The sequence below is a fragment of the Suricata suricatta genome, chromosome 8 (assembly GCF_006229205.1).
Source record: "Suricata suricatta isolate VVHF042 chromosome 8, meerkat_22Aug2017_6uvM2_HiC, whole genome shotgun sequence".
NCBI classification, from domain to species: domain Eukaryota; kingdom Metazoa; phylum Chordata; class Mammalia; order Carnivora; family Herpestidae; genus Suricata; species Suricata suricatta.
Genome location: NC_043707.1, coordinates 14,357,039 through 14,382,735, shown reverse-complemented (window position 1 = coordinate 14,382,735; position 25,697 = coordinate 14,357,039). Strand labels below are relative to the sequence as shown.

Below are 25,697 nucleotides of genomic sequence, written 5' to 3'. Positions count from 1 at the left end.
AGTGTGAACAGGGGAGGGGCAGAGAGAGAAGGAGACACAGAATCTGAAGCAGGCTCCAGGCTCTGAGCTGTCAGCACAGACACGGGGCTCAAACTCACAGACTGAGAGATCATGACCTGATCTGAGGTCAGATGCTTAACTGACTGAGCCACCCAGGCACCCCAATATTTTGCTTTTTAAATGGAGATATACTAATAGAAAGCAATACTTAACCTCAAACATAAAGTCGCCAAAATCTGTTTTTCATGTTTGTTGTGAGACACTGAATTTACTACCTATTTGTTATAGAATAGGTAGTAGCTTTAGAATGTTTAAGAAATTGAGTTTATTCATCTGAGTTATAATAATCATCCCAACACCCGAGTATATAATTCACCACCTCTGACCTCATTAACTTCACGATGTAACTCCATCACTTTGCGAGCACATCAATTCACTTGCTTTCTAGAGAGCACCAAAACCTTTTGTCTTCGCTTTCTGTCTACAGGGCTAGTTGACCAAAATAAATCCCATGATTCCAAAACATGGTGCAAACCATGTTTCTTTGTTAACAACAACGAACATTTATTGAGTGCTTCCTAATACCAGACACTGTGCTAAGCATCTTCACACACATTTTCTGATTCGCTCCTCACAACAGTCCTGTGAGGTAGGTAAGCAGTTTCCCTAACAACACACCAGTGATAAACTGCATTATGAAGAGCTGTTTGGCCTGAAAAAGTCAAAATATCTTTCACTTTTCTGGGGAAAAGAGAGCCACAACTACCCTCAAATAAGAGTAGATTCTATAGTAGAGGCACCAACTTGGGTCATAGCACCAAGGGGGAGAGGGCAAGGATCAAAGGGTAGAAATTAAGGGAGTACATTCAAGATGAAACAGATTTTTTAAATACAATGTAAGGCTGGAGAAGGAATTCAAACACTGGGTGGGAGGTGAAAACAGCCACTGAGGGTTATCGATCAACTCTGAGTGCACTATTCTCTTCCTTCTCTGTAGTTTTGCACATTTCACCTCCTTGCTCTCTCTCTCCTTCTATCTGATCCCATATACTGATGCATTCACTCTTTTTTTTCCATTCAACATTTATTGGCTTACCACTATAGTAGCCACTAGCCACAAGTGGTTATCTAATTTGTTACACTTAAGTAAAATAAAAAAATTGAGTCCTAATGTTGGACTAACTACATTTCAAGTGCTCAGTAACCAGATGTAGTTAGTAGCTACCACATTTTTTCGTTTTACTGAGATGTAACCGACATATAACATTAGTTTCAGGTGTACAACATGATGACTCAATAGGGCTATCATTTTCGAAAGTTCTACTGGGCAATGCTCTTTCACACAGCTGAGGTAGCGACAGTAGCCACAAGAATGAAAAACCTTGAGTTCTTGACCTTGAAGAGTTTATAATCTAGGGGAGAAAAAACCCACCCAATATTATTTTTTTAAGAGCCAATCTTTCTTGAGTTCTTGCTGGAAATCGGGCAGGTTGCTAAGCACTTTCTAGGACTGCTTAGCCGCAGTGCTCCTAATAACATAAAACAGGTGTCATTATTATGCTCACTTTACAGAAAGGGCAGTAACTTGTCCAACATGTGAAGAGTATCGTAAGGCCTCAAGACCAAGACTATGTGTAGGGCCACAAAAGAAGTTGAGCTAACCTTCATTGGAGGATTTTAAGGAAGATTAGAAATGGGAGAAGGATTAAAACCCAAGACTGTATAGCCCAGCAACCCACACAACATGTAGGCTACATACTACATCAGAATTTTCTAGGATGCTCGTTAAAAGCGCAGATTTCCTGCATCTGACTGATTACGAGATTTATGGGCATGGACTGGGAACCTACGTTTTAATCAAGCTCGCCTTCTCTGCCCCAACGATTCTTTCCTATTCATCAAATGAAGTTTGGGAGCCACTGTTCCCACCCACCTCTGGGTCTTATGTGTTACGCGTCCCCCTGTCTTCCCTGTGTTTAACATGACTACTGGATCAAGGTAGGAGACTGTGCTGCGTAAGTAATCTCGGACAAACCTCTCGGAGCCTCAGTTTCCCCGTGCATGAAATGGGGAGGCCGGTGGGCCTGCGGTGCGGCTACCAGGAGGCCATTCAAAGTAGGCACCCAGAAAACCCCAGCCTGACGAGTCCCGCCCCTCTCTGCCGGCCCGGACTGCCTACCCTCGCAGATCTGCTCCCACAGGTTCTTGCCCAGCGGCTTGGCACCCTGTCCCGGCGAGACGGGTAGCTCGGGGGACACGGGGGACATGGTGGGCACTGGCGTCCGGGTAGTATCCAAAGACTTTGCAGAGCCGGCCGGCTCCTCTGGGTGACAGGTACGACTGCTCAACCGCCTCAGCGCAGCCATGGCCATGGTTTCCAAGGCAACCGCCCTCCCAGCAAGGCTGCGACCCGGAAGGACTCGGAATTCACGGGGGCGGGCCAGCGACTCGAGATTAACTTCCGGGTCGCGGCGAGTGGGCTTTCACGTGGAGGCGGGGAAGATTGGTTTGAGGGTAAGTGCTGAGGCGCGGCATCGAGGGGAAGTCGCGGGGTCTGGAGATTGGGCCTAGGGACCTGCGGGGCGAACGGAGGGAAAAGCGGGCGACTTGCACCCCAAATGCACACCGCCAACCCCTCCTCGCTCCGGCCTGAGGCCGCCGCCTTCTGGACGTTCTCCCGCCTTGGAGCGGGGCCAGGGTCGCGCGTAATCTCTCAGCCCGTGTGTGTGCGGGAGCATTGGCGCGGCGGAGCCTTGGAGGGAGGGTCTCGCCTCCTGGCTCCCTTGCTTCCCGCGAGTGAACTTGGGGCGGGGGGGAGGGGTTGGTTCCATTGTGCAGAGCACGGGCTCCGACGTCCTGCGGGCTGGGTTCCGATCTTTTTTGCTATTTGCTGGTTTTAGGACCTAGTAAATTGAAGTTTCAAAGCCTCAGCAAGTCTCTGCGACGGAGCCTTCACACGGGTCGTAACGAGGCTACCGCGAGATTTTAAAAGACCTTTTGGAGAAAGTGCTGGTTTTTGCTGGAAACACTGCGAGGATCATTCCCCTTCCCTTGGAGTGAATGTATCTGGGGTCGCAAGGTTGAAGAGGAGGATCTTGAGTGCTAAAGGGGAGGGAAGCTTAAGGGGATTAAATTGAGCTTTAATTTAATGTAAGCCCCTTTTGGCTTCTTTGTTCTAATCGGATAATCTTTGCCATTCCCTGACCTGAGGCACTCTTGAGTCTCTTGACTCCATCCTCTCTAGGTTTGCACCTTCCCCTCTTCCTTTGCAGACCCCTCTTTCTCAGTCCTGTTTCCCTAAGGTTCTTGTCTTAGGCTCGTTCTATTTGAGCCTAAGTTATCACCCATATGTTTCTAAGCTTTTCTTATCTACATCAGCCCAGTCACCTCTGAGCCTCAGACCCACATGTCCACCTTTCCACCAGACAATCTTTGTTTGGGTATCTCAAGGCGTCTGTGCAAAGCAGCCTGTCTTCTGCAGCCCCTTATCCGCCTTAGGTTCCTTTTCCTTTTCCTTAGGGATTGACACCTCTGTCCTGCAGTTGCCCAAGCTGGAAACCTCTGGACTAGGAACTTTACTGACAACTGGTAGGTCAGGTAAAATGAATTCCATGGCCCTGACCTCACCACTAGCCTTGCTGTTATCACTTGTATCTTTTGTATCTTGATTATCACACATCTTTTCCTCCTACACCTGTTTCTTGATAGCAGGTGTTTTTTTTTTTTTTAATTTTAAAACAGTCTTTAAGTGTTTACTTACTTTTGAGAATGAGTGTGCACGAGCGGGGGGGGGGGGGCACACACACACACAATCTGAAGCAGACTGTTAGCACAGAGCCCAACGCAGGGCTTGAACCCACAAACTGTGAAATCATGACCTGAGCCAAAGTTGGACTGTTACGCCTGAGCCACCCAGGCGCCCCTACACTGCTATTTTATCTTGTTTGTTTCTGTATCTCTGGCATTCATTTATTCAGTGAGTAATTACTAAACACCTGCTGTGTGCCAGGTGCAGAGCTAGGCTCTGGGAATAGAGCAGAAACCAGGGCAGGATTGAATGAGAGGGCTCCCTGGACTTTCCAGGTGCTCCTGGTGTGAGTTGCAAATGAATTTGAGCCATAGCTTAGTGCTGGCCTGTCTCTTTGAAGTTGCTAACAGTGAGTCAGGTCCAGTCTGCACCCCTAGGGTTCTGAGCCTGAAGGGAGCTTCAGGATGGAGAACCTTTTGAACTTTCCCTCCCACTGTCCAAACCTTGGGGGGGTATTTTGTTTCTGGATTCCCTGGGTGTCTCCATGTCACCTAGTACAGGGAGCAGTAGGAACTGGGGTGGTGATGAGTGAGAGAAGTAGCCTAGCGGAAGCTAAAGTGCACTTCAGGGCCCCAGCACAGTTGCCTACATGACATTTTCCCAAAAAATCGGCATTGTAGGGGTGCCTGGGTGGCTTAGTCGGTTACGTGTCCAACTTTGGCTCGGGTCATGATCTCACAGTTTATGAGTTCGAGCCCTGCATCAGGCTCTGTGCTGACAGCTCGGAGCCTGGAGCATGCTTCGGATTCTGTGCCTCCCTCTCTCTTCCCCTCCTCCACTTATGCTCTGTTTCTCTCTCAAAAATGAATAAACATTTTTTTAAAAAGCTGGGTATTGTAGGTTGCTCTGTGTCATTTCCAATTGTTAAATATTGGTAATTTGAAAATTTAAAAACAGTGAGGCAGGCAAGGTGTGGCCCCCAACATCTTCTCTCCCCCTGGCAGCATTTGATCTGGTTCAGACTCTGATGATAGATGGGGAAACAGAGGCCCAGATAAACCCAACACTGTGGCAAGAGAGCGTCAGTCACCATTTGAACCCAGGTCTTTCTGTCCTAACTGTGGCTCCTTCCATATCTTGCTGCTGCTCTTACTAATAGCCACGTGGGAAGGTAATTAGGAGGGTAAGTCACCCAGGGTGCAGGTGGGGGAAGTTAAGTAGATGAATTTAGTTAATCTAAGTAGATGATCAAAGGTAAGAAGTTAATTGTGCCACAGTTACTGCCTCTGGTGGGAATCGATTGGCAGGAAGAGTTGACCTCAGGATCTCTGTTCCCTTCGGAAATCGTCTGTCCGATGTGACTGCAGTTGGATCCTTCATGGCTGGCACAGGGTAGACAGTAAATTTGTTGAATGGGTGACTAGGCTCAGAGATTTGAGAAGCGGGATTAGGAAGAGGAATCAACAGTGTACCACTCTGCATGGATCACTTCTCCCTTTGAGAAGGAAATGTTATTTCTCCCCATTTTCTACATGGAGAAATTAATGTTCAGGGAGGCTAGGTGACTGGCTTAAGGTGAGGGAGCAGTTTGAATCTGAATTTGGGGCTATCTGAATTTAAACTCCATTTTGATCACATTTTTCCATCCCCTAACATTTCAGACTAGCCACTCAGAAACCGGGCTCTTGGCACTACCTAACTGAATTGTGCACAGGGTGATTTGATATGAGGATAACTTGTACCATTTCTCTTTTCAGGAATGATCACTAAAACCCACAAAGGAGACTTGGGCCTTGGGCTCCCAGAGAAAAAGAAGAAGAAGAAGAAGAAGGTGGTCAAAGAACCAGAGACTCAATACTCAGTTTTAAACAGTGACAGTTATTTCACTGAGATCTGTCCCACAAAAGCCACATCCCCCTCAAAGAGTGTGGTCCTAGGACAGGCATCGGAGATGCCTCTCGTGAAGAAAAAGAAGAAAAAGAAGGGCCATAGCACGCTCTGCGAGCAGCACTTAGAACCTGAGACCACGTTATGTGCTGGACGGACAGAGAAGTTACCAAGCCCCAGGAAGCAGGCTCTTGGTTCATCTGAGTTCCAAGGCGGAGAGAAGAAAAAGAAGAAGTCCTTATGGCCTCCGGCCATGCCCCCTGACTCAAGAGTGCAGACCTCCCCGGACCCCAGGCAGGGCGAGGAGGTGACAAGTGTCAGCAAGAAGCCCAAAAAACACAAGAAGGAAAAAAAGGCCCGGGAGGCTGCAGACTTTTCAGCCAAGGACCCTTGGTTCTGTGAGTCTGGGGATTCTCTGTACACTAGCTCAGTGGGGAAGGATGGGGAGGAGCAGGTGGCCTCAGAGTGGAAACGGAAGCAGGAGGACACCTCAGAGCACAATTTGAAGATGAAAAAGAAAAAGAAAATCCACCAGAAGGGAGACCTTGAGCTCTCCAAATCAATTGAGAACATCCCTAGGAAAAGAAAGAAGAAGCCAGTCAAAGTCGAAGCTCCAGAATACATCCCAATAGAACATAACCCCAAGTCCCCTGCAAAAAAGAAAATGAAGGCCAAGAAAAAGGCAGAGCAGCCAGGCATTGAGGAGCCAGCTCTGAGGAGGAATAAAAAGAAGAAGGAGAAAGAGAGCAGAGTGGTAGCAGGAGAAACTTGCGAAGAGGTAAGCTTTTCTTCAGAAGCAGACTCTGCTTGGGAGACGAAGGGTGGAAGTTGGGAGTATGTGTGTGCATTCGCGCACAGGCACTCTCCTTTGTAACCGCCAAAATCCTGATGAAACCAACTGACTTCAGCTAGAAAAGGGCATTTGTTGAGATACGTAACTGGAAAGGTTAAAACTAGTTTCAGGTGTAGCTGGATCCAGGTGCTCATGCAATATCCTCAGTAAAGGTATTCCTTGCTATTGAAACTTCATCCAGCTTCTCACGATCTTCACTTAGGGTCTGAATAAATTGAGATAAAATTTTCAGATGAATGTCTCCTATCCTGAACTCTTGCCACTTGGTGTCCAAAACTCAGGAACCAAATAATTTGAGATAACATGTCCATAGCTATTCTGAGTTTATTTTCTGTGCCCAGTATACATGATTTAGAGATCAAACAGGTTTGGATTGCAGGAGAAGGCCTGCGTGTCTTTCTCCAGCCCTGGGCTTTGCATTTTTTTTCTAGTGGGTTTTAGTCCCAGACAGGCACCTCCCACCCCATAGCAAGACAGTCGCAGCAGTTCCAGGATTTCATCCTAGTAGTTAGGCTGCCCCCAAAGGGAGAACGGTAGCCCCTCTGAAATAATGACAAGAGTCTCAGGGCTGCTGTCACAAGGCTTCAGACGCATCACGCAAGCTGGAAGCCCTGATCTGAAGCTGGGGGGAGGGGCCTAGAGTATCAGTCCCACTTGAACCCCAATGTCTGAGGTCGGGGAAAGACACTTCCTGGGAGGAAGAGAATCTTCCTAATTACTTGGAGGAAGAGAATAGTTGATGGTCTGGCGAAGACAACAGAAATATGCTGTCTCCATCCTGACAGGCTTCCTTGAGTTGAGGAAAGAAGGGGGTAGATGAGTCAGAGCACAGACTCCACAGGCCCACAACGTCCCCTGTCTATGCCAGGACCACAGCTTCATTGCCTCTTTGGAATACGTGTGTGGATGTGCAGGGGGACATGAGATGGTACGTGTCCTACTCCGAGCAGGTGTCTGGCCTACTGGGGGAGCGAGGGCTGATGTTGAACGCTTACTGTGTGCCTGCAGTAGCCTGATGCTCCCCATGTATTAACCCCTTTAATCCTCACATCAGTCTGGCGAAATGGTTGCTGTGGGTTTCCCTCATTTAGCAGACAAGAAAACAGAGGGAGGAGTTAAATACCTTGATCACTCACCTGTCAGGGTGGGCCTGGGCTTTAAACCCAGTCTGCCTTTGGAACTGGAGGTTTCATCCTTTCTCAGAAGCTGCCCTGTAACTTCCATAGATGCTAGAGCCATTAGAGCCCAAGAAGTGACTGTCTTCTGTTAGAACAAGCCCCGAGTTCTCTCGCAGTTCTGCACCGACCAGCCAGGTACGCTCAGACCAGCCACTGCCCTGTGGTCCTCGAGTGATGGCTAGCGTGTGTCTGACGGAGGCCCTGGCACTGGAGGGAGCTCAGTTAATACCGACTGAAGGATGAGCCTCCTGGAGCAGGATCATCAGGAAAGTGTGTGCGCCCTGACCTCAGCTCTGCTGGGGTTGAGGAGGGCAGGGGTGGCTTCCTTTTCAGGGCCTATAAAAGGTAGTTCCGGTTTCTGGATTTTTCCCAGTTTTTCCCTAGTCCATTAGACTTATTTCACTGGTCTCTCTCATTCAGAATCTCTTGAGGCCAAGAGGAACCTCAGAGGCTGGGAACCCAGCCCCTGTCAGAATCCCTTTTCTCCAGAGTCCAGTAAAAGGTGGATGGTCCCCTCTCTTTAACATCTGCCATCGGGGCTCTGCTGCCTCAGACAGCCCTCTGAGTCAGGAAATGCACACATCTTAGGGTCTGGAAGGGTGATGTGAGTGAACAAAGCCCTCCAGCATCATTACATGTGATGCTGGCTGCCAGGCAGAGCACTTAAAGTACCGATGCAGAAAAGATGGCAGTTGTCATTACCAAAGGACCAGGGAAAGTGACTGGCCTAAGGTCTAAGGTTCAGAAGGTCCCATGGGAGCTAAGGTCAGTGAGCAAGTGTGACACATGCAAGCCTGTCCAAGGCAGGCCCAGTGAGGACACCACATGGGAGCAGAGATGTGTGACGGGTGTTGGCCATGAGTCTTGCAGAGGGGGCAACGGTGCAGAGGCCCTGGAAGGAGCAAAGAGACTGGGGGGCAGGATTGGAGCTGGGAATTTGGGGGACCAAGAGATAGAGACCCTAGAGGCCACAGGACTGTAGAGTTTTGTGTAAATGAAGAGAGACCCTGGAGGGTTTTGGGAGTAGTGGGGTGATGTGATCCGACTGAGTTTTTAAATGTTAATTGAAATATAATTGATATATAACATGGTGTAAGTTTAAGGTGTATATTTAACATGGTCCAGTTGAACGTTTTTAATATTTTATTTTACTTAACTTTTTCTTTTTTTAAGTATATTTATTTATTTTGAGAAAGAGAGAGCGAGAATCCCAAGCAGCTCTGCATTGACATTGTGGAGCGTGACTTGGGGCTTGAACTTAAAAACCACGAGATCATGACCTCGCCGAAATCAGGAGTCAAACACTCAGCCAACTGTGCGACCCAGGCAACCCTAAGATTTATTTTTGAGTAATTTATATACCCAATGTGAGGCTCAAATTTACAACCCCGAGATCGAGTCGCAGTGCCCCCTGACTGAGCCAGCCAAGTGCCCCTCCAGTTGAGTTTGTTTTTTTATAAATAATGTTTTATTTATTTTTGAGAGAGAGACCGTGTGAGCAGGGGAGGGTCAGAGAGAGGGAGACACAGAATCCGAAGCAGGCTCCAGGCTCTGAGCTAGCTGTCAGCACAGAGCCTGACGCGGGGCTCGCCTCCACAAACGGTGAGATCATGACCTGAGCCGAAGTCGGACGCTTAACCGACTGAGCCACCCAGGCGCCCCCGGTTGAGTTTTTAAAGCTCATCCTAGCTGTTGTCCATAGTGGAGCAGGGCTGGTGTGGGGGGTGGGGAAGCAAGAGTTAGAGACCACTGTGCTGTCCAGGCATCTGGGAAGGCAGCGACTAGGACTGTTTAGGTTTGCTGGAAGGGTCCCCTCCCTGCCCACCCCCACCCTTCTGCCCGCCCCTCCCCCACCATCAGCAGGGCCCTTGGCCTCTCTCCTCTTGTTGGTTTGGTGCCATGGGAGGGAAGATGATGTCTGTGGCAGGAAAGATGTGCCAAGCCTGAGTCAGGAGATCCATGTTAGTGTCAGCCCTGTCCCTGAGCTGTGGGGGTGCCTTCACATTACCTCTCTGAGCCTTAGTTTCTTCAAATGTCACATAGGTCAGTACCATGGTCTTGAGGGGAGAATCAGTGAGAATCGTGGGAGACAGGATGTCCGAAGTTCTGTGGGTGGCAGGGGTTGAGGTGGTGCTGCGGTCTTGGGACTTTTCTGGACTATCTCATTCTCACCCTGCTGGGGTGCTGGGGCAGAGGCCATCGTATTCTTGACTCTTCCTCCCTTTGCCCTTTCGTGCAGGAGCCTGACACAGACTTAGAGGTGGTGTTGGAAAAGAAAGGCAACATGGATGAGGCGCACATAGACCAGGTACGGCCCGGGTCCTCATCCCTCTCCCATGTCTTGGCACCTACCAGACACACACATTGGTCTCTTACTGGGCAACAGGATTCTGGTCCCAGCGGTGTCAGGGAACCCAAAAGCCACCTGGCAGCTTCTGGCACACCTCAGGTGGCAGGGAACTTGTGGCCTCCCCTGTTTGATGCTGGGAGACCCTTTCACTACCACAGCTTTGGCTGAGTGGCCACTGGTCATTTAGAATCCCGGGCTGAGAGTTTCCCTTAAAATTGCTGCGGGAGAGTCGGAAGTATGACCCCAGGAACTGCAGCCAAGGCAGGGAACATGTGCTCAGCCAGGCCCGTGCATTGCCACCTCCTGGCCTCAATTCAGGAGCGCTTAGAGAAGTTATTCTCTTGTGGCTCATCTTCTGCTTCAGTCGTGCCCAGACCTGTAGGTAGGTGTATCTTATAGTGGAGCAAGATTTTCTGGAACTGGGGTATTTGTATGATCCTGGACCAAATGAGGCCTGGCAGGACAGTGTGGTAACCGCAGATGCTTGGCGTTGGACCATTACTAATAACCTTGGGCACTGATCTCACTGACCCTCATATAGGTGACTGTGAAGACCAGACGTGGTCTGTTTGTGAGGCACTCAGCAGGGGCCTGTCTTGTATCTGCTTTAAGTAGCAGCCATTACTCTGACCACGTCGTCATGCTTTGTCAGCAAGCAATTGCTGGAGAGAAGCAACAGGGTGTGATGCAGGGTTGATTCCTGTCTCATGGCCCTTCTACTCCAGGAGAGAGAGAAACCAGTAACTATTAGGAAGTGAGTGGAGTATGTGGGGGCCTATAAGATGCTGCAGAATTTTCAAACCTAATGCCTTTGGGGTGCTGGGGAACTTTCCCTGGAGGCAGGGGCATCAGAAGTAGGGCCATGCAGATCAGTCCGGTGATGCTGACAGAGCCCAGGCCAGGGCCTGGCACAAAGCACAAGCCCCTCGAAACTGGAGCTCCCCAGCCTTTTGCAGGTCATAGTCCTGCTGCTCCCCGGGGTCAGGACCAACAGTAATGAGGATGGAGAGGACAAAGGCCGGGCCCTGACTCTCTGGGACCAGCTCCTTCGCAGGTACCCTCCACCACTCAGGATGCAGCACGTTGCTGGAACTCTGAGACTCCCCATGGCCGTGGACTTCATGTGGGCGAGGCCCACCGGCAGCCCCTTTGCTACTTCCTTGTGCCTGCAGGTTACAGTTCTTAAGGAAACTTTTAACCATTACGGGTGACAGATTACCTTAACGTAAGCGAAGCTTTCTGTTTTACCTCTGCCTTTTGTCCCATGAGTGCTGAAAGTTCGCTATGTTAAAACATTGCAACCTGAAAAAAAAGTGCAACCTGATATCCTATCACCTAATAATGATCACTGTTAACCCTTTGTTACTATATTCTTCCAGATTTTTCCTTTGTAACTTTATGTAATTTTAAAGCACTGTGCAATTATCCTACTTTGTATAGACCATTCTCCTCATTTTTATCATTTCACTGGTGAATTGAATGTCATTTTGGCATATACACATCTGTATCACTTCACATCTGGAGCGTGGTTTCCCTTTAGGAATATGTTATTTCTCTCATTTTTACAGTTGTCACTTTGTTTTAAATAGTTTTGAACTTACATAAATGGTCACTTTGTCTCACAGCCTGTGGCAGATAAGAAGAGAGAAGGAAAGGGCACAAACCGGGGCAAAGTTATACCTGAACCCTTACATGAGGGAAAAGGAGACCCTGGAAGCTTTTTTTCTTTTTCTTTAAAAAAAAATTTTTTTTTTAACATTTATTTTTGAGAGAGAAAGAGAGCGCCTGAGCGGGGGGATGGTCAGAGAGAGAGGGAGACACAGAATTAGAAGCAGGCTCCAGGCTCTGAGCTGTCAGCACAGGGGCTGATGCAGGGCTTGAACCCATGGACTGTGAGATCACAACCTGAGCTGAACTTGGCCGCCTAATCGACTGAGCCACCCAGACTCCCCCTTTCTAATTGAAGTACAGTCTACATACCATGTTCTGTTAGTTTCAGGTGTACAGCCTAGTGATTCAGCAATTAACATGCTTTATGCTGTGCTCACCACAGTAAGTGTAGGTACCGGCTGTCACCAAACAAAGGTCGTAGAAGATTACTGAGTGTATTCCCTGTACTGTGTGTCCCTTTTTTAGATTCCACATATAAGTGAAATTATATGGTATTTGTCTTTTTTCTGTCTCAATGATTTCCCTTAGCATAATACCCTGTAGGTCCATCCACATTGTCTCAAACTGACAAGATTTCATTCTTTTTTATTGTTGAGTAATATTTCTGTGTGTGTGTGTGTGTGTGTGTGTGTGTGTCTGCGCACATGTGCACATGTACACACACTGCAACTTTATCCATTCATCTATCAGTGAATACTTAGGATGCATCATATCTTGGCAGTTGTAAATCATGCTGGGATAAACATAGGAGTGCTTATGTCTTTTCCAATTGGTGTTTTCCTTTTCTATGTGTAAATACCCAGAAGTGGAATTATTGGTTTATATGGTATTTCTCTTTTTAATTTTTTGAAGAAATTCCATACTGCTGTTTTATAGTGGTTGCACCAGTTTGCATTCAGAGCAGTGCACAAGGGCTCCCTCTTCTCTGCATCTTCACCGACACTGTTGTCTCCAGTCTTTCTAATACTACCATTCTGACCAGTGTGATGTGATACTCATGCTTTTGATGTGCATTTTCCTGAGGATTAGTGAAGGTGAACATTTGTGTGTCTGTTGGCCATTATAGAAATGTTTATTCAGGTTCTCTGCCCATTTTCTAATTGAATTTTTTTTTTTACGTTTATTTAGTTTGAGCGAGAGAGCACACCCATGTCAGAGGTGAGGGGCAGAGAGAGAGAGAGAGGCGGGGGTGGGGGGGAGAAAGAATCCCAAGCAGGTTCAGCATTGCTGTCAGGACACAGCCCAACTTGGGGATTGAGCTCATGAACCTGAGCTGAAACTAAGAGTCAAATGCTTAACCAGCTGAGCCACCCAGGCTCCCCGTATATGAGTTCTTCATATATTTTGGATATAAACCCCTCGTTGAGTATATTATTTACAAATAACTTAATCCTTGCAAATAAGTTGATCCTGGAATGACGTGGGTTAGAATTGCACAAGTACATGAATACACAGATTTTTATATCCTTCTATACATTTCAGTGCTGTAAATGTATGTTTTTCCTTTGATTTTCTTGATTGCGTCTTTAGCTTTTTTGTAAGATTACCGCATGTAATGCATATAACATACACAATCTGTTAATCAGCTGTTTATATTACCGTTAAGGCTTCCAGTCAACAGTGGACTACGAACAGTCAAAAGTGGTATGTGGATTTTCAGCTGTCTAGGGGCCAGCGCCCCACCCCCTACTTGTTCAAGGGTCAGCTGTGTCTTCTCCCATTTAGTAGGTTGCCTTTTCATTTTGTTGATGATTTCCTTTGCTGTGTGGGAGCTTTTTAATTTATTGTAGTCCCAGTTGTTCTTGTTTTTATTGCCTTTGCCTAAGGAGGCGGATCCAGAAAAATAGGAACTAAGACTGAAAGCCAAGAGTTTCTTGCCTTTGTTTTCTTTTAGGAGTTCTGTGGTTTCAGGTCTCACATTTAAGTCTTTAATCCACTTAGAGTTTATTTTTGTCTGTGGTGTGAGACAGTGGTCCAGTTTCATTCTTTTGCATGGAGCTGTCCAGTTTTCCCAACATTATTTAATGAAGAGACTGCCTTTCCCCCATTGTTACATTCTTGGATCCTTTGTCATAGATTAGTTGACCAATAAGTGATTTCTGGCCTCTCTGTTCTCTTTCATTAATCTGGGTTTGTGTTTGTGCCAATACCATACTATTTTGATTACTGCTGCTTTGTAGTATAGTTTGATATCTGGGAGTGTGCTACCTCCCGCTTTGTTTTTCTCTCTCAGGAGTGCTTTGGCTGTTTGGGGTCTTTTTTCGGTTCCATATGAATTTTAGGATTCTTTGTCCCAGTTCTGTGAAACATGGTGTTGGCGTTTTGATAGGGATTGCATTGAACCTGTGGATTGCTTTGAGTAATATGGACATTTTAACAATATGAACTCTTACAGTCCATGAGCATGGTGTATCGTTCCACTTACTTATGTCATTGCCAAGTTTCTGTCATCCACGTCTTAAAATTTTCAGAGCATACCTCTTTCACTTCCTTAAGGAGCTGTATAGTTCCTCTGGTGGCTGAGACTTCAGGACTATGTTGAATAAAAGTGATGAGAGTAGACATTCTTGTTTCTCATCTTAGAGGAAACACTTTCAGCTTTTCACCATTGAGTGAAATTAACTCTGGGTTTTCATATATGGCCTTTATTATTATGTTAAGGTATGTTCCCTCTGTACCCACTTTGTTGACATTGTGGGTTGATGACACCATGAATTGATGTTGAATTTTGTCAAATGCTTTGAGATGTGTATGATTTTTATTCTTCATTTTGTTAATGTAGTATATACGTGTTGGTTGATTTACAGATATTAAACCATCCTTGCATCCCTGAGATAAGTCCTGCTTGATCATGGTGAATGATTCTCTTAATGTATTGTTGAATTCAGTTTCCTAAAATTTTGTTGAAGACTTTTGGTCTGTGTTCATCAGGGGTATTGGTCCTGGAAGCTTTTATATCAAACAGCAGGGTCATTAACATGCTGATGTATAAGGTGTACCTACTGTGTACCAGGCAGTCTATTAGGTTCTTAACATTCTGCACCCAACAGTTTCATGTGGAGGGGAGGGTTTTCCCACACCAGCAATTCTTGGACACCAGCTGGGTGTACTACAATTCAGTTCAGTTCTGACGTAATATATATAGGGAGATAGTGTCAGTCTCACCAGGCTATTTGCTCCCTCGTCAGCCTGCTATAGATGGGCAGTTCTGATGACTCCCTACTTGGGTTCTGTTAATTTGCTAGAGCAGTTCACAGAATTCAGAGAATTACTTCACTTACTAGACTGTTGGTTTATAAAAAAAAAAAAATACAAATCAAGAATAGCCAGATGGTAGTGATACATAGGGCAAAGTGTCGGGAAATGGTACTGAAATTTCATGCTTTCTCCAAGCATACCGCTCTTTTCAAATATCCACGTTTTCCGCCAACTCAGAAGCTCTCTGAACATCCTGCTCTTTTGGGAGTTTTTATGGAGGCTTCATTACGTAGGCACAGTTGATTAAGTCATTGACCATTTGGTAATTGATTCAGCCTCCAGCCCCTGTTTCCTCCCTGGAGTTTGGAGGGGGGACTGAAAGTTCCAACCCCCTTTAGTCCTGGGGTTGGGTCACCTGACCACCTGTTTCCATCCCCAGGTGCTTTTCTGCTTTGTCCTCATTTACATAGCAAAAGACACCTTGATTCCTCTCTTCACTTAGGAAATCCCAAGGAGTTTAGGAATTCTCTGGAGAAACTAGGATGAGGAACAAATCTATTTATTGCAAATCAAAGCACAATTCTCTCATTTATCCTCCAGGGTAGCTGATATTTCTGTTTGCAGGTAAACAAAGTACAAAAAGGTTAAATGACTTACCTAAGTGCTAAAATTCAAACTAGCCTGTGTCTCACTCCATTGTTCTTTCTAGAAAACAGTGCTATCCCCAAAGTTAACTACAGAATCTTCTGCACAGGAAGGCTGGGCTTCAGGCAGTGTGGTTGGGGGAAGTTTCCACCCACTATGGCTTTGAGAGACAAAAAACGTTCCAGTGCTGAATGTGGATAAGGCTCAGTTTGTAGGATAGTTCATTCTTAAAGAGTGGCAAAACAAGAACAAATGAGGCTGCTTATTTTAGGCCAAGGGACTGCAGCCTTGGGATGCTTAGAAGATACTTTTGACAAATGCCTGCCCCAATTCACAGCAGAGGAAAGCTGCTCTCCCTCTTGCCACCCTCCTGTCCTGCCCTATCTCTGTGCTCTGTTTTAAACTCAAAGGAAAACTTTTGTGTCCCATTTCCCTCTTTTCTTTGTTCTTCCTTGCTCAGGTGAGGCGAAAGGCCTTGCAAGAAGAGATTGATCGTGAGTCGGGCAAAACAGAAGCTTCTGAATCAAGGAAGTGGACAGTAAGTTCAATGCTTGGGTTCTGCTGGGTGGCATACCCCAGCATCCTGACCCCTCCTTCCTTGCCTTGCAGCACAAGGAGCAGAGTGATGGGAGATGAGACCATGGTAGTCCAGGCCCCAGAGGCTGTCCCTGCCTGCCTGTGGGCTCTCTTCACTGCAGAGCTTGTCCTGAGCTAATTTCCTTCCTTCTGAAGAGGTGCTTGCCTCCCTCCTAGGGAGGTGGCCAGGCAAGATAAGCATCTGGAATCTTTGGCTCTGGACGGATGGGGTGTCCCTCACATTAGTCACTGAGGGCATGTGACCTCAGAAGGCTTCTTGGACCAGGGTAGGAGGCAGAGGTGAGAGCTGTGTGGTGGCAGGCCTCTCTCAGGAGGTCCAGCTGGAATGGGAGATTCCAAACCAGGCCTGAGGAGATGGGGCAGGAGGGAGGATGGTGGGAGGACGAAAGTCAGGCTGAAGCAGGATGAGAGGGGCTGTGGGCAGGCCTGCCCCAGGCCAGCCTCGGGGGCTGTGGCCGGAAGCTTGTACGGGACTCTGGGTGCAGTGGGAGCTCCTGGAGGGCATTTGTGTGGGGGGGTGGGGTGGGGAGCTGGTTACAAGACTTGGCCTGCAGGCCTGAGGACTGGGATGGTAGCAGAGGACCGAGAGAAGAGACAGCTTCACAATCCAACAAGACTTGTTAATAGTTAATTGGATTCGGGGAGAGGGAAAAGAAGGATCTAGATGACAGGGAAGGCTTGCTTTCCTGCCCTATCTTAAGCATTCACAGTTTAACACAGGAGAGAACAATTGATTTGGAGCAAAAGATCTTCGTTCAGTTTCTGGCTCTGCCACTTTTTAGTTGTGAGACTCTAGGCAAGCAACTTCCCCCTTCAGAGCCCCAGTTTCCACATCTGTAAAATGGGACTTGTACTCTGGCTCAGTGGGGTATGGAGAGGGGCTCTGTTACGTGTCTTCCCTCTGAGTATCTCTTCTCCTTTCTCTCCATCCTTTTGAGTTGAGCAGAGCTGATAGGACGTCCTAATTGAGTTGAGGAAGCAAGAAACAGGGCAGTGTCATTCAGAACTAGTGGCCCCAGAGGCTATATCTAGAAGGACCTGATGGGGATCCCACGGTGCAGGGACTGGCATCTGCTGGGTATACTTTAGGTGGCATTGCCTCCTAGAACCTAGGGATACTTCATGGCTGAGACATGTGGTGAGGATTCCAGACTGGCTGTGAGCCCCTGTGGGAGGGCTCCTTTGAGTGGGTCAGCAGCCCTTGGAAGAGCTAGCTCTTCTCAGGCCCAACCGTCAGAGGTTGTTTCTCATTCTAGAAATTGTAGGCCTGGGAAGCTATAATTAGGCCTACATCTGGGCCGCTGTGAATCTGGGAGAAATTGTCACTGATTCATTCAGGGTAAGTGTAGCAACTACTGGTTCTTTGTATTCTCCCAAAACAGACCTAGAAATAAGTGGTAGGCTGGCATTTGTCTTGCAAGTGGAAAGTTCCCAGGCAGCATGGAGGTCAGCAGTCGGGGTAGGATGGGAAGAATGACCAGTTACTGCGGACTTAAAGTATGCCAAGCCTTGTGCTCTGGGTTGCTGGTGTGAAATTTGTTTTGATCCTTAGCTAAGGCCCTGTGAGAGGTGTATCACACCTCTGTTTAATAGATGACGACATTAAGGCTCAGGGAGGTCAAGTGATTTGACCGGAGTCAGCCAGGGTGGGCTTGATCCTTGAGTCTGTGTGACTTCAAAGTCACAGTTTTCTTGAACTGGATTTCTTGCCCGTCCCACAGATGTGAGAAGGAAAAGAGTCTTTTCTTCAGCTGCTCTGAGGGGCCATCTGGCATTTTCTTGAACATGGGTGATTCGTGTAGAGGTGGTAGAGTACTCTGGACATGAGTTGGGAGCCCTGAGTTCCTGGACTGGCTCAGCCTCTGGCTTGGCTGTGTGACCCTTTCCCTCCCTGGGCCTCCACTCCCTGCTATAAAATACAGTGCCCCTGGGAGGCGATGTGCGTTTCAGATTCCCACCTGCTTTCCTCCTCCTTCCGACTGACCGAAACCTGAGGGCAGAGTGGCCAGCGAGGAGGTGAGGTGGTGGGAGGTGAGGTGTGCCGTACTCTTTGCTGTGAGTTAGGGCAGCTCTGTGGGTAAAGGAGGGCCCTGTGTTGGCCAGGCCTGAGGTGGAATTCTAGCAGGGTCGTTAGTTAGGGCTGTGCCCCCAGTTAGACTGCAGATCTCCATTTCCTCACCAGTACAGTTCTTGTTAGAATGAAAAGAACAGTCCATTGACGAGCCTGTGAGCACTGCACCTGGTCCTCAGGGCGTGCTTACTCAGCTGGATCCTCCCTGGGGAGGCTGGACTTGGGGAAAGCACAGGGCTTTGGAAACCAGGAAAGTGACCACCTTTTTCTTTTAACACAGGGAACTCAGTTTGGCCAGTGGGATACTGCTGGTTTTGAAAACGAGGAACAGAAACTGAAATTTCTCAAACTTATGGGTGGCTTTAAAAATGTGTCCCCTTCACTCAGCCGCCCCCTTAACACGACCGGAAGGCCCAACATGGCTCTCAACAAGAAGGCGGCCGACACCCTGCGGCAGAACCTCCAGCAGGACTACGACCGGGCCATGAGCTGGAAGGCCAGCCGGGGTGCCGGCCTTGGCTTCTCCGCCACCCCGGGCAAAATCTTCTATATTGACAGGAATGCTTCCAAGTCCATCAAATTTGAAGATTAAACTACCGTCTTGTCCTTCAAAACAGCCAAGATTGCTTTTATAATGCAGTTGTGCAAACGAAAGCCACCCTACAGTTGTCTCCGGTCACACGTCTACAGAGATTAAGGACAACTATGCCCATGTGCTTGGATGAACTGGGGTCAGGGAAGCTCGCGTTTCAGAAGTCAAAAGAACGTGTGTGTGGCTCACACCTACTGTTTTCTGTATGAAGGATTCCATCCCTGCTTGAAGACATCAACGTATATAAATAGCTAAATGTGTTGAGTGCTTAGTACGTACCACGTACATACTAACGTGTTGCCCCTGCGTTAATGTACTTAATCGTAATAAGTATAAAATAGGTGCTATTATCCCCATCTTATAGATGAGGAAACTGAGGTTCAGGGATGAACTAATAAAATTGCCCAGGTTCACCCAACCAGTAAGTGCCAAGTGTTGTACTTTTGTGCCCCAGGTCCTCTGTCACTATTCACTACTCTAACTGTCCCCCTTAGGGAACTTCACCAGGAAAAGTCACTGGAGATTGAAATCTCTTTTGAGTGAAGAAACAGAAGTTTTATTAGATGTCTAACTCTCACACAGGAAGTAGAGTTAATGATAAACAGGGAAGAGCAAGCTCATTTTCTTTTCCCCTCCTGGAGTTGCTGCAGGCAGAGAAGGGTCTCAGTTGCCACCAAGCAGATGTGACCGAGCTTTCTCCGCTGTTAGGAAATGTGTTTCTAAACCAATTTTGCCTTTTTTGGCTGCCTTTCCATCCTCAGTACTGAGCTGGATTTAGTCTTGATGCTTTAACTGAATTCTGAAGAAGGCATTTTAGAGAAACTGTTAAGTCTTCATGAACCAATGACAAATTCCCAGGGATCTGTTAGATTCTTTGTGACCATGAGGAATAGAATCCTAGGTGACCTATGTCGTGGAGGTCACGTGCCAGGAGGGGTCGATGTGTGGGGATGACAGGAAGTTGCCATGCCCGCCTTCCCATGCCTAGACGCTACCGCCAGCCGCACAGAGCTCCAGGCACGATGATCTGAATGATATGACCACCTTCTCTCCATTCACCTCGCGTTTTGCATCCCAACATAGTTTCACATTACTTGACCTGAATGCCTCCTATAGTCATCCCAGCTCAGCAGCCCAACCAAAGAGCCAGGATATTTAGTCTCTCACTTGGCAGGAAGTCCTGATGTAGGGAATTGATGCAGCAACTGAAAGAAACATTCTTTTCCGCTCTGCCCCATTCATCCTATTGGCTTCATCAAGCTGGTGGAAGAATGGCTGGACCAATTCTAAGCAGGATATCAAGACAGTAGAACATTCCACAGAAAGAAGAAAAACCTTCTGGCTCAAGGAAACTTCCAGAAGACCTTTCATCATAGCTCATTGCCCAGCAATGCGTCACAGGCCTATTTCTGAGGCCCTGGCATGTGCAGGAAGATTCACTTCAGGCAAGTCAAGAAGGAAGGGTGAAGAACTGATGATGAGACAAACAGGCCGACTGCTGTCTCGCTGGGTGGGTGGAGGTAAGGCAGGCCTGCCCTGACTAATACACACTGGCTAAGTCACGAGTCCTACAGGTCTATGCTAGTCATGTCTCAGGTGGGCCGCATCACCCAGAATGTGAATCGGGCCTTTGATGGATTCAACTTTGGGATACATAATGGAAGAGGTCACCTAAATGCCTAGAAGGTAAGGTTCTGCCATTGAGTTAGCTCCTTCACAGAACCTTGTCCTTTCACAGGGGACTAAATCTCTCCTGGCCTTGATCAACACTACAGGAATTTACTCGCTGTACTGTCTGCTTCTCTAGTTTTTTTTTTTTTTTTTTTATCTTGCCGAGAAATCACACTACGGTTAGGGTCTGCCTTGGCTTATCAGGAAAGATTGTGCTTGGCTGTCTCTTGGGTGATTTTGGAGAGTGGCTGGCTGGTTGTCCACTGTCTTGTCCTCATGGTGATAGTTCTCATTAGGCTGTGATGGTCAGACCTTTTCCCTCCTGCCATTTAGTATAAATAGTCTGTGTGTAAGAGGATTTGACTTTCAAACTCTACGTATCCCCATTGCTAAAGAGTTCTACTGGCTCAGGAGGTTGAACAGCCAAGACCTTGAGATGTCCAGTGTCCTCAGAACGTACTTGATCTTCCCTCTGCTGCTCTAACCGGAATAGATCACTGCTTGTCAAGTTACCAGGTCTCTGTCCTGCAGCAGTCTGCAGTCCCAGGAGGATTTCCCCTCGGAGTGTCCTGGGTTAGCTGGGCTCCTCTCCTTTGTGATTTAAACAACGTTGGCATGTGCCACCTCTGCTCCACCGCTCCACTGAAACAAGGCAGTTTGGGGATTTTTACTCAGAACCAGGGCAGGCGAGATGGGACATGTATAGCACAGTCAAGGCTGAATATTTAACCCTGTTCTCATACTTGTTGGCTGTTTGTCCCTCAGGGATTTCTCAACTGACCGAGGTTTCATAACAGGGTCCTTCCCTCCTTACAGTTGCCCTTATCCAGCTGTCTATGAAACCTCAGGATTCTTAGCCACTGTATTCCTTGGGGCGATTCCTGCTGATTCTGCCTTAGCCCACCAGACCCTGCCCTGAGACTTCCTTTCCATAACTAGGCGCATCAAAAGTATTTGCTAGGTAGACAAAGTTTTCTAAAAGAAATCGTGTATTCAACTTTACTAACTGAGAATTAGGTTTGTGACTGGCAGACTAATGAGCTCCCATCCCCCCAAGATGTCCTTGTCCCATCACTGGAACCTGTGAATGTGTTAGGAAACAAGATGGAGTTTGGGTAACAGATGGAAGTAAGGTTGCTAATCAGCTGACCTTAAAATAAGATTTTCCTTGATTATCTGAGTGAGCCCAGTCTAATCATAGGGGTCCTTAACTGTAGAAGAGGGAGGCAGAAATGTCAGAGACTTGTAAGAAAAACTCATCAAGTTGTTGCTGGTTTAAGGTGACGGAAGGGGCCATGAGCCAAGGAATGCAGGTGGCCTCTAAAAGCTGAAAAAGGCAAGAAAACAATCTCCCCCAAGCCCTCAGAAGGAACAAAGCCCTGCTCACACTTCATTTTCAGGGTAAGCCCCCTGAGACCTGTTGGACTTAGGACAAATAGATATCAAAGTGATACAGTTGTGTTGTTGTAAGCCACTAAGTTTGTGAAACTGTTAAAGCAGCAATAGAAAAGTAACCTAGGTCTCATGTAGAACTTTTTCTCATTTAAAAAATCTTATTTCCTAAAATATTTATAATTTTATTGTTTCATTATCCTTTGTAATGACAGTGGACTTAATGCCCTGTAGGCTGTGGTTTTCAGAGTCTGGCTAATTGATTCAGTAATGGGCTGAGGAAAACCACAAAAGTTCTAAGCCTTTGCCCGGACAGGTGTGACAGATGCTTCAAAAGCTCCTTAGGTGTAATGCATATTCAGCCTAATGTGAAAGTCCAAGTTCACGTCAATATAAGACCATTACTCAGGCTTGGGAACAAACGCTGTCTGATGTGTAACCTCAGAGTAGACTTAAAGCGGGTGATTTGTGAATTTGCCAGTTGCGTTTCATTTAAATAGTATCATCTAGTAAAAGTGGCATATGAAATCATTTTAACGGAAATAATTTTGTGAAATAAAGATCACTTGATAATATTTGAGCAGTACCACCATGTTTTTTAAAAATCTCTTTATGTTTTATTCAGTACAAGGGAGTAAAAGGGTATCTCCTGTTCTTTGTTGGAGGCTGTTGTCTCAGGCTGAGGACGAGGGTGAGGAGGAAGTCCACTATTAAATATGCCAGAAAATCCATAGCACATCCTTGGTCCTAAAGTGTTCAGTAAAAATATGAGTTTAAGTGTTTTTTAATGTTTATTTATTTATTTTGAGAGGGAGAGGGGGAGAGAGAACCCCAAGCAAGCTCTGTACTGTCAGTGCAGAGCCTAGCGTGGGGCTGGATCTCATGAGCTGAAATCAAGAGTCAGATGCTCAACTGACTAATATTTTAATTTTTTAAAAATTATTTTAACCACTGATACTGAGATTGTGTGAACTTGTAATCCTGCCTTTCACAGGGGAGAGATGAGCTATAATTTATGTCCAGTGTGTATCTTCTAGAAGCACAAAAGTTTGGGGCACTTTAATTCACAATTTGGATGAAATGGACGTGTTTTTCTGAGCATAGGCCTCTAGGCTGTGAATCATCACCAATCAACATTAATGCTTCTAGTGATTCAAAATAAAACATCAGTGGAAGTTCATCAGTAGTAATACAGAATCAGATTCCAAATTCCAAAAATCTGGTGGTAAAAAAGTAGAATCACATGTAGTTTAGAAATATGGCTACAAAGCAAACAGGGTACTATGTTTAGACAAGTTTCTCTTCTGGATGAAGAGAGTCAGAAGTAATTAAATGAACAATCATGAGCATAAATAAATATTCTTTTTATTTATAAAAGGGAGGTTTATTCAGTTACAGTATCGTTTCCACTTAAGCCACAGATGGAATTGTAGATGTGACCTCACTTTCTCCTTTAATCTACCAATGTATTTTTTAAATTTTATTTTTAATTGAAGTATAGTTGACATACAATATATTTCATGTGTGCAGTATAGTCATTTGACATTTATATGCATTAAAAAATGCTCACCACAAAGAGTGTAATTACCATCTGTCACCATGCAGAGTTATGACAGTATTACTGTTTTCCCTGTGCTGTACGTCCATCACTGTGATTTATTTATCTTCTAGCTGGAAGTTTGTACCCCTTAATCCCCTTTGCCTGTTTCACTCTTCTCCCTACTCCCTCCCCTCTGGCAACCATCATTTTTGCTCTGCATCTACGAGTCTGTTTCTGTTCCATAGATTTCACATATAAGTGAAATTACACGATATTTATCTTTTTCAGACTTATTTACCTTAATACCATATATGTCTATGTTGTAGCAAATGTCAGGATTTTTTTTTTTTATTGCTGAGTAACATTCCTCTGTGTGTCTGTTTATATACCAAATCATCTTTATCAGTGGACATGTAGAATACATCCATATTTGGCTATTGTAAATAATAATGGGGTAAACATAGGGGTACATATATCTTTTTGAATCTGTGTTTTTGGTTTTTAGGGGGTAAACTCCCAGAAGTGGATCTCATGGTATTTCTGTTTTTAATTGTTTGAGAAATGTCCACACTGTTTTCGGTAGTTGCTGCACCAATTCACATTCCCACCGACAGTGTGTGGAGGTTCCCTTTTCTCCACATCCTTGCCAGCACTTGTTATTTCTTATCTTTTTTGTTTTAGTCAATCTGACTGATGTGAAGTGATGTCTCATTGGGATTTCGATTTTCATTTCCCCAGTGATTTGTGATATTGAGCATCTTTTCATGTGTCTGTTGGCCATCTGTATGTCTTTTTGGAGAACTGTTCTGTTCAGGTTTTTTGCTCGTTTTTAGTTGGATTATTTGAGGGGCGCCTGGGTGGCTCAGTCGGTTAAGCGTCTGGCTTCGGCTCAGGTCATGATCTCACCGTTTGTGGGTTCAAACCTGGAGCCTGCTTCAGATTCTGTGCCTCCTTCTCTCTCTGACCCTACCCTGCTCACGCTGTCTCTGTCTCTCAAATAAATAAATAAATAAATGAAGATTAATTGGATTGTTTGAGAGTTTTTGGTGTCAACAAGTTGTGTGAGTTTTTTAAATATAGATTTTGGATATTACCCCTTTATTAAATATATTTACAAACATCTCCCACCCATAGGTTACCACCTTTTGGTTTTGCTGATAATTTACTTTGCCTTTTTTTTTTTTTTTTTTTTTTTTAAGGGAGAGAAAGGAAGAGAGCATGAGCAGTGTAGGGACAGAAAGAGGGAGACAGAAGATCCAAAGCAGGCTCCATACTGTGAGCGCAAAGCCACCGTAGGACTTGAATTCAGGACCGTGAGATCATGACTGAACCAAACTCTATGGAGTCGGCCACTTAACACACTGGGCCACCCAGGCATCCTGTTAGTTTCCTTTGCTTTTTAGTTTGGTGAGTCCTAGTTACTTATTTTTGCTTATGTTGCCCTTGCCTGAGGAGATAGATCCAGAAAAATATTGCTAAGACCATTGTTTGCTGCCTGTTTTCCTTCAGGAGTTTTATGGTTTCAGGTCTTATTTTTAAGTCTAATCCATTTTGTTTTTGTATGTGGTGTAAGAATAGTGGTACAATTTCATTCTTTTGATGTAGCTGCCCAATTTTCTCAACATTCATTTGAGAAAATAAATTCTTTCATTTATTTATTGTCTGTAAGTTTTTTAAGTAATCTCTACATCCAGTGTGGGGTTCAAACTCGTGACCCTGAGATCAAGAGTTGCATGCTCCTTCAACTGAGTCGGCCAGGCAACCCCCAACACACACATATATATATACCCATATTAAGGAGACTGTCTTCCCCCCATTGTTAGATCCTTGGGTCCTTTGTCCTAGATTAACTGACCATATAGGTGTGGGTTTATTTCTGGGCTCTCTGTTCTCTTCTGCTGACTGTGTGTCTGAAGTATTTATGACCGTGCTGTTCTGTTTTGATTGCCGTTGTTTTGTAGTGTAGGTTGAAATCTGGGATTGTGCTGCCTCCAGCTTTGTTTTTCTAGCCCAAGTTTGCTGTGGCTATTTGGGATATTTTGTGGCTCTACACAAATTTTAGGGTTATTTGTTCTAGTTCTGTGGAAAATGCTACTGCTCTTTTGATAGGACTGCATTGAATCTATAGACTGCTTTGGGTGGCATGGACATTTTCACAGTATTCCTCCAAACCGTGAGCATGGTATGTCTTCTCTTATCAGTGTCTTACAATTTTCAGAGTATAGTTCTTTTACCTTTTTGGTGAAATTTATTCCTAGGTTATTTGTTTGTTTGTTTGTAAGTTCCAGTATAGTGTATGCTGGA

At 45.9% G+C, this 25,697-nt stretch overlaps 2 protein-coding genes across 5 annotated transcripts in view; one reads left to right on the top strand and one right to left on the bottom strand.

Annotated features, from left to right (window-relative positions):
• The window catches only part of IQCK (IQ motif containing K), a 113,112-nt gene extending 110,710 nt beyond the window's left edge, over positions 1–2,402 (bottom strand). For both annotated transcript variants that reach the window (XR_003911796.1, XM_029947604.1), the window contains exon 1: positions 2,180–2,402. Coding sequence is in view for 1 of the 2 variants with exons in the window: in XM_029947604.1 (XP_029803464.1) it covers positions 2,180–2,372 (193 nt within the window). In the remaining variant the exon portion in view is untranslated. The remainder of the gene's footprint in view (positions 1–2,179) is intronic.
• Positions 2,403–2,459: 57 nt separating this feature from the next.
• Positions 2,460–22,428, top strand: KNOP1 (lysine rich nucleolar protein 1). Of its 3 annotated transcripts, none has more exons than XM_029948654.1 (5): positions 2,460–2,514; positions 5,506–6,413; positions 9,906–9,974; positions 15,991–16,068; positions 18,479–22,428. In XM_029948654.1, exons 2-5 carry the CDS (start codon positions 5,508–5,510, stop codon positions 18,788–18,790), a joined length of 1,365 nt encoding a protein of 454 aa, XP_029804514.1. In that variant the 5' UTR covers positions 2,460–2,514; positions 5,506–5,507; the 3' UTR covers positions 18,791–22,428. The 3 variants fall into 3 exon arrangements, with proteins under 3 accessions (XP_029804514.1, XP_029804516.1, XP_029804515.1); XM_029948655.1 differs by lacking the exon at positions 2,460–2,514 and adding an exon at positions 3,518–3,588; XM_029948656.1 differs by lacking the exon at positions 9,906–9,974.
• The last annotated feature ends 3,269 nt before the right edge of the window (positions 22,429–25,697 follow it).

Coding starts and splice junctions, on each gene's coding strand:
- KNOP1 (XM_029948654.1), top strand. CDS start 5,508: ATGATCACTAAAACCCACAAAGGAGACTTGGGCCTTGGGCTCCCAGAG. Junction 9,975..15,990: donor ATGAGGCGCACATAGACCAG/GTACGGCCCGGG, acceptor TTCCTTGCTCAG/GTGAGGCGAAAGGCCTTGCA. Junction 16,069..18,478: donor CTGAATCAAGGAAGTGGACA/GTAAGTTCAATG, acceptor CTTTTAACACAG/GGAACTCAGTTTGGCCAGTG.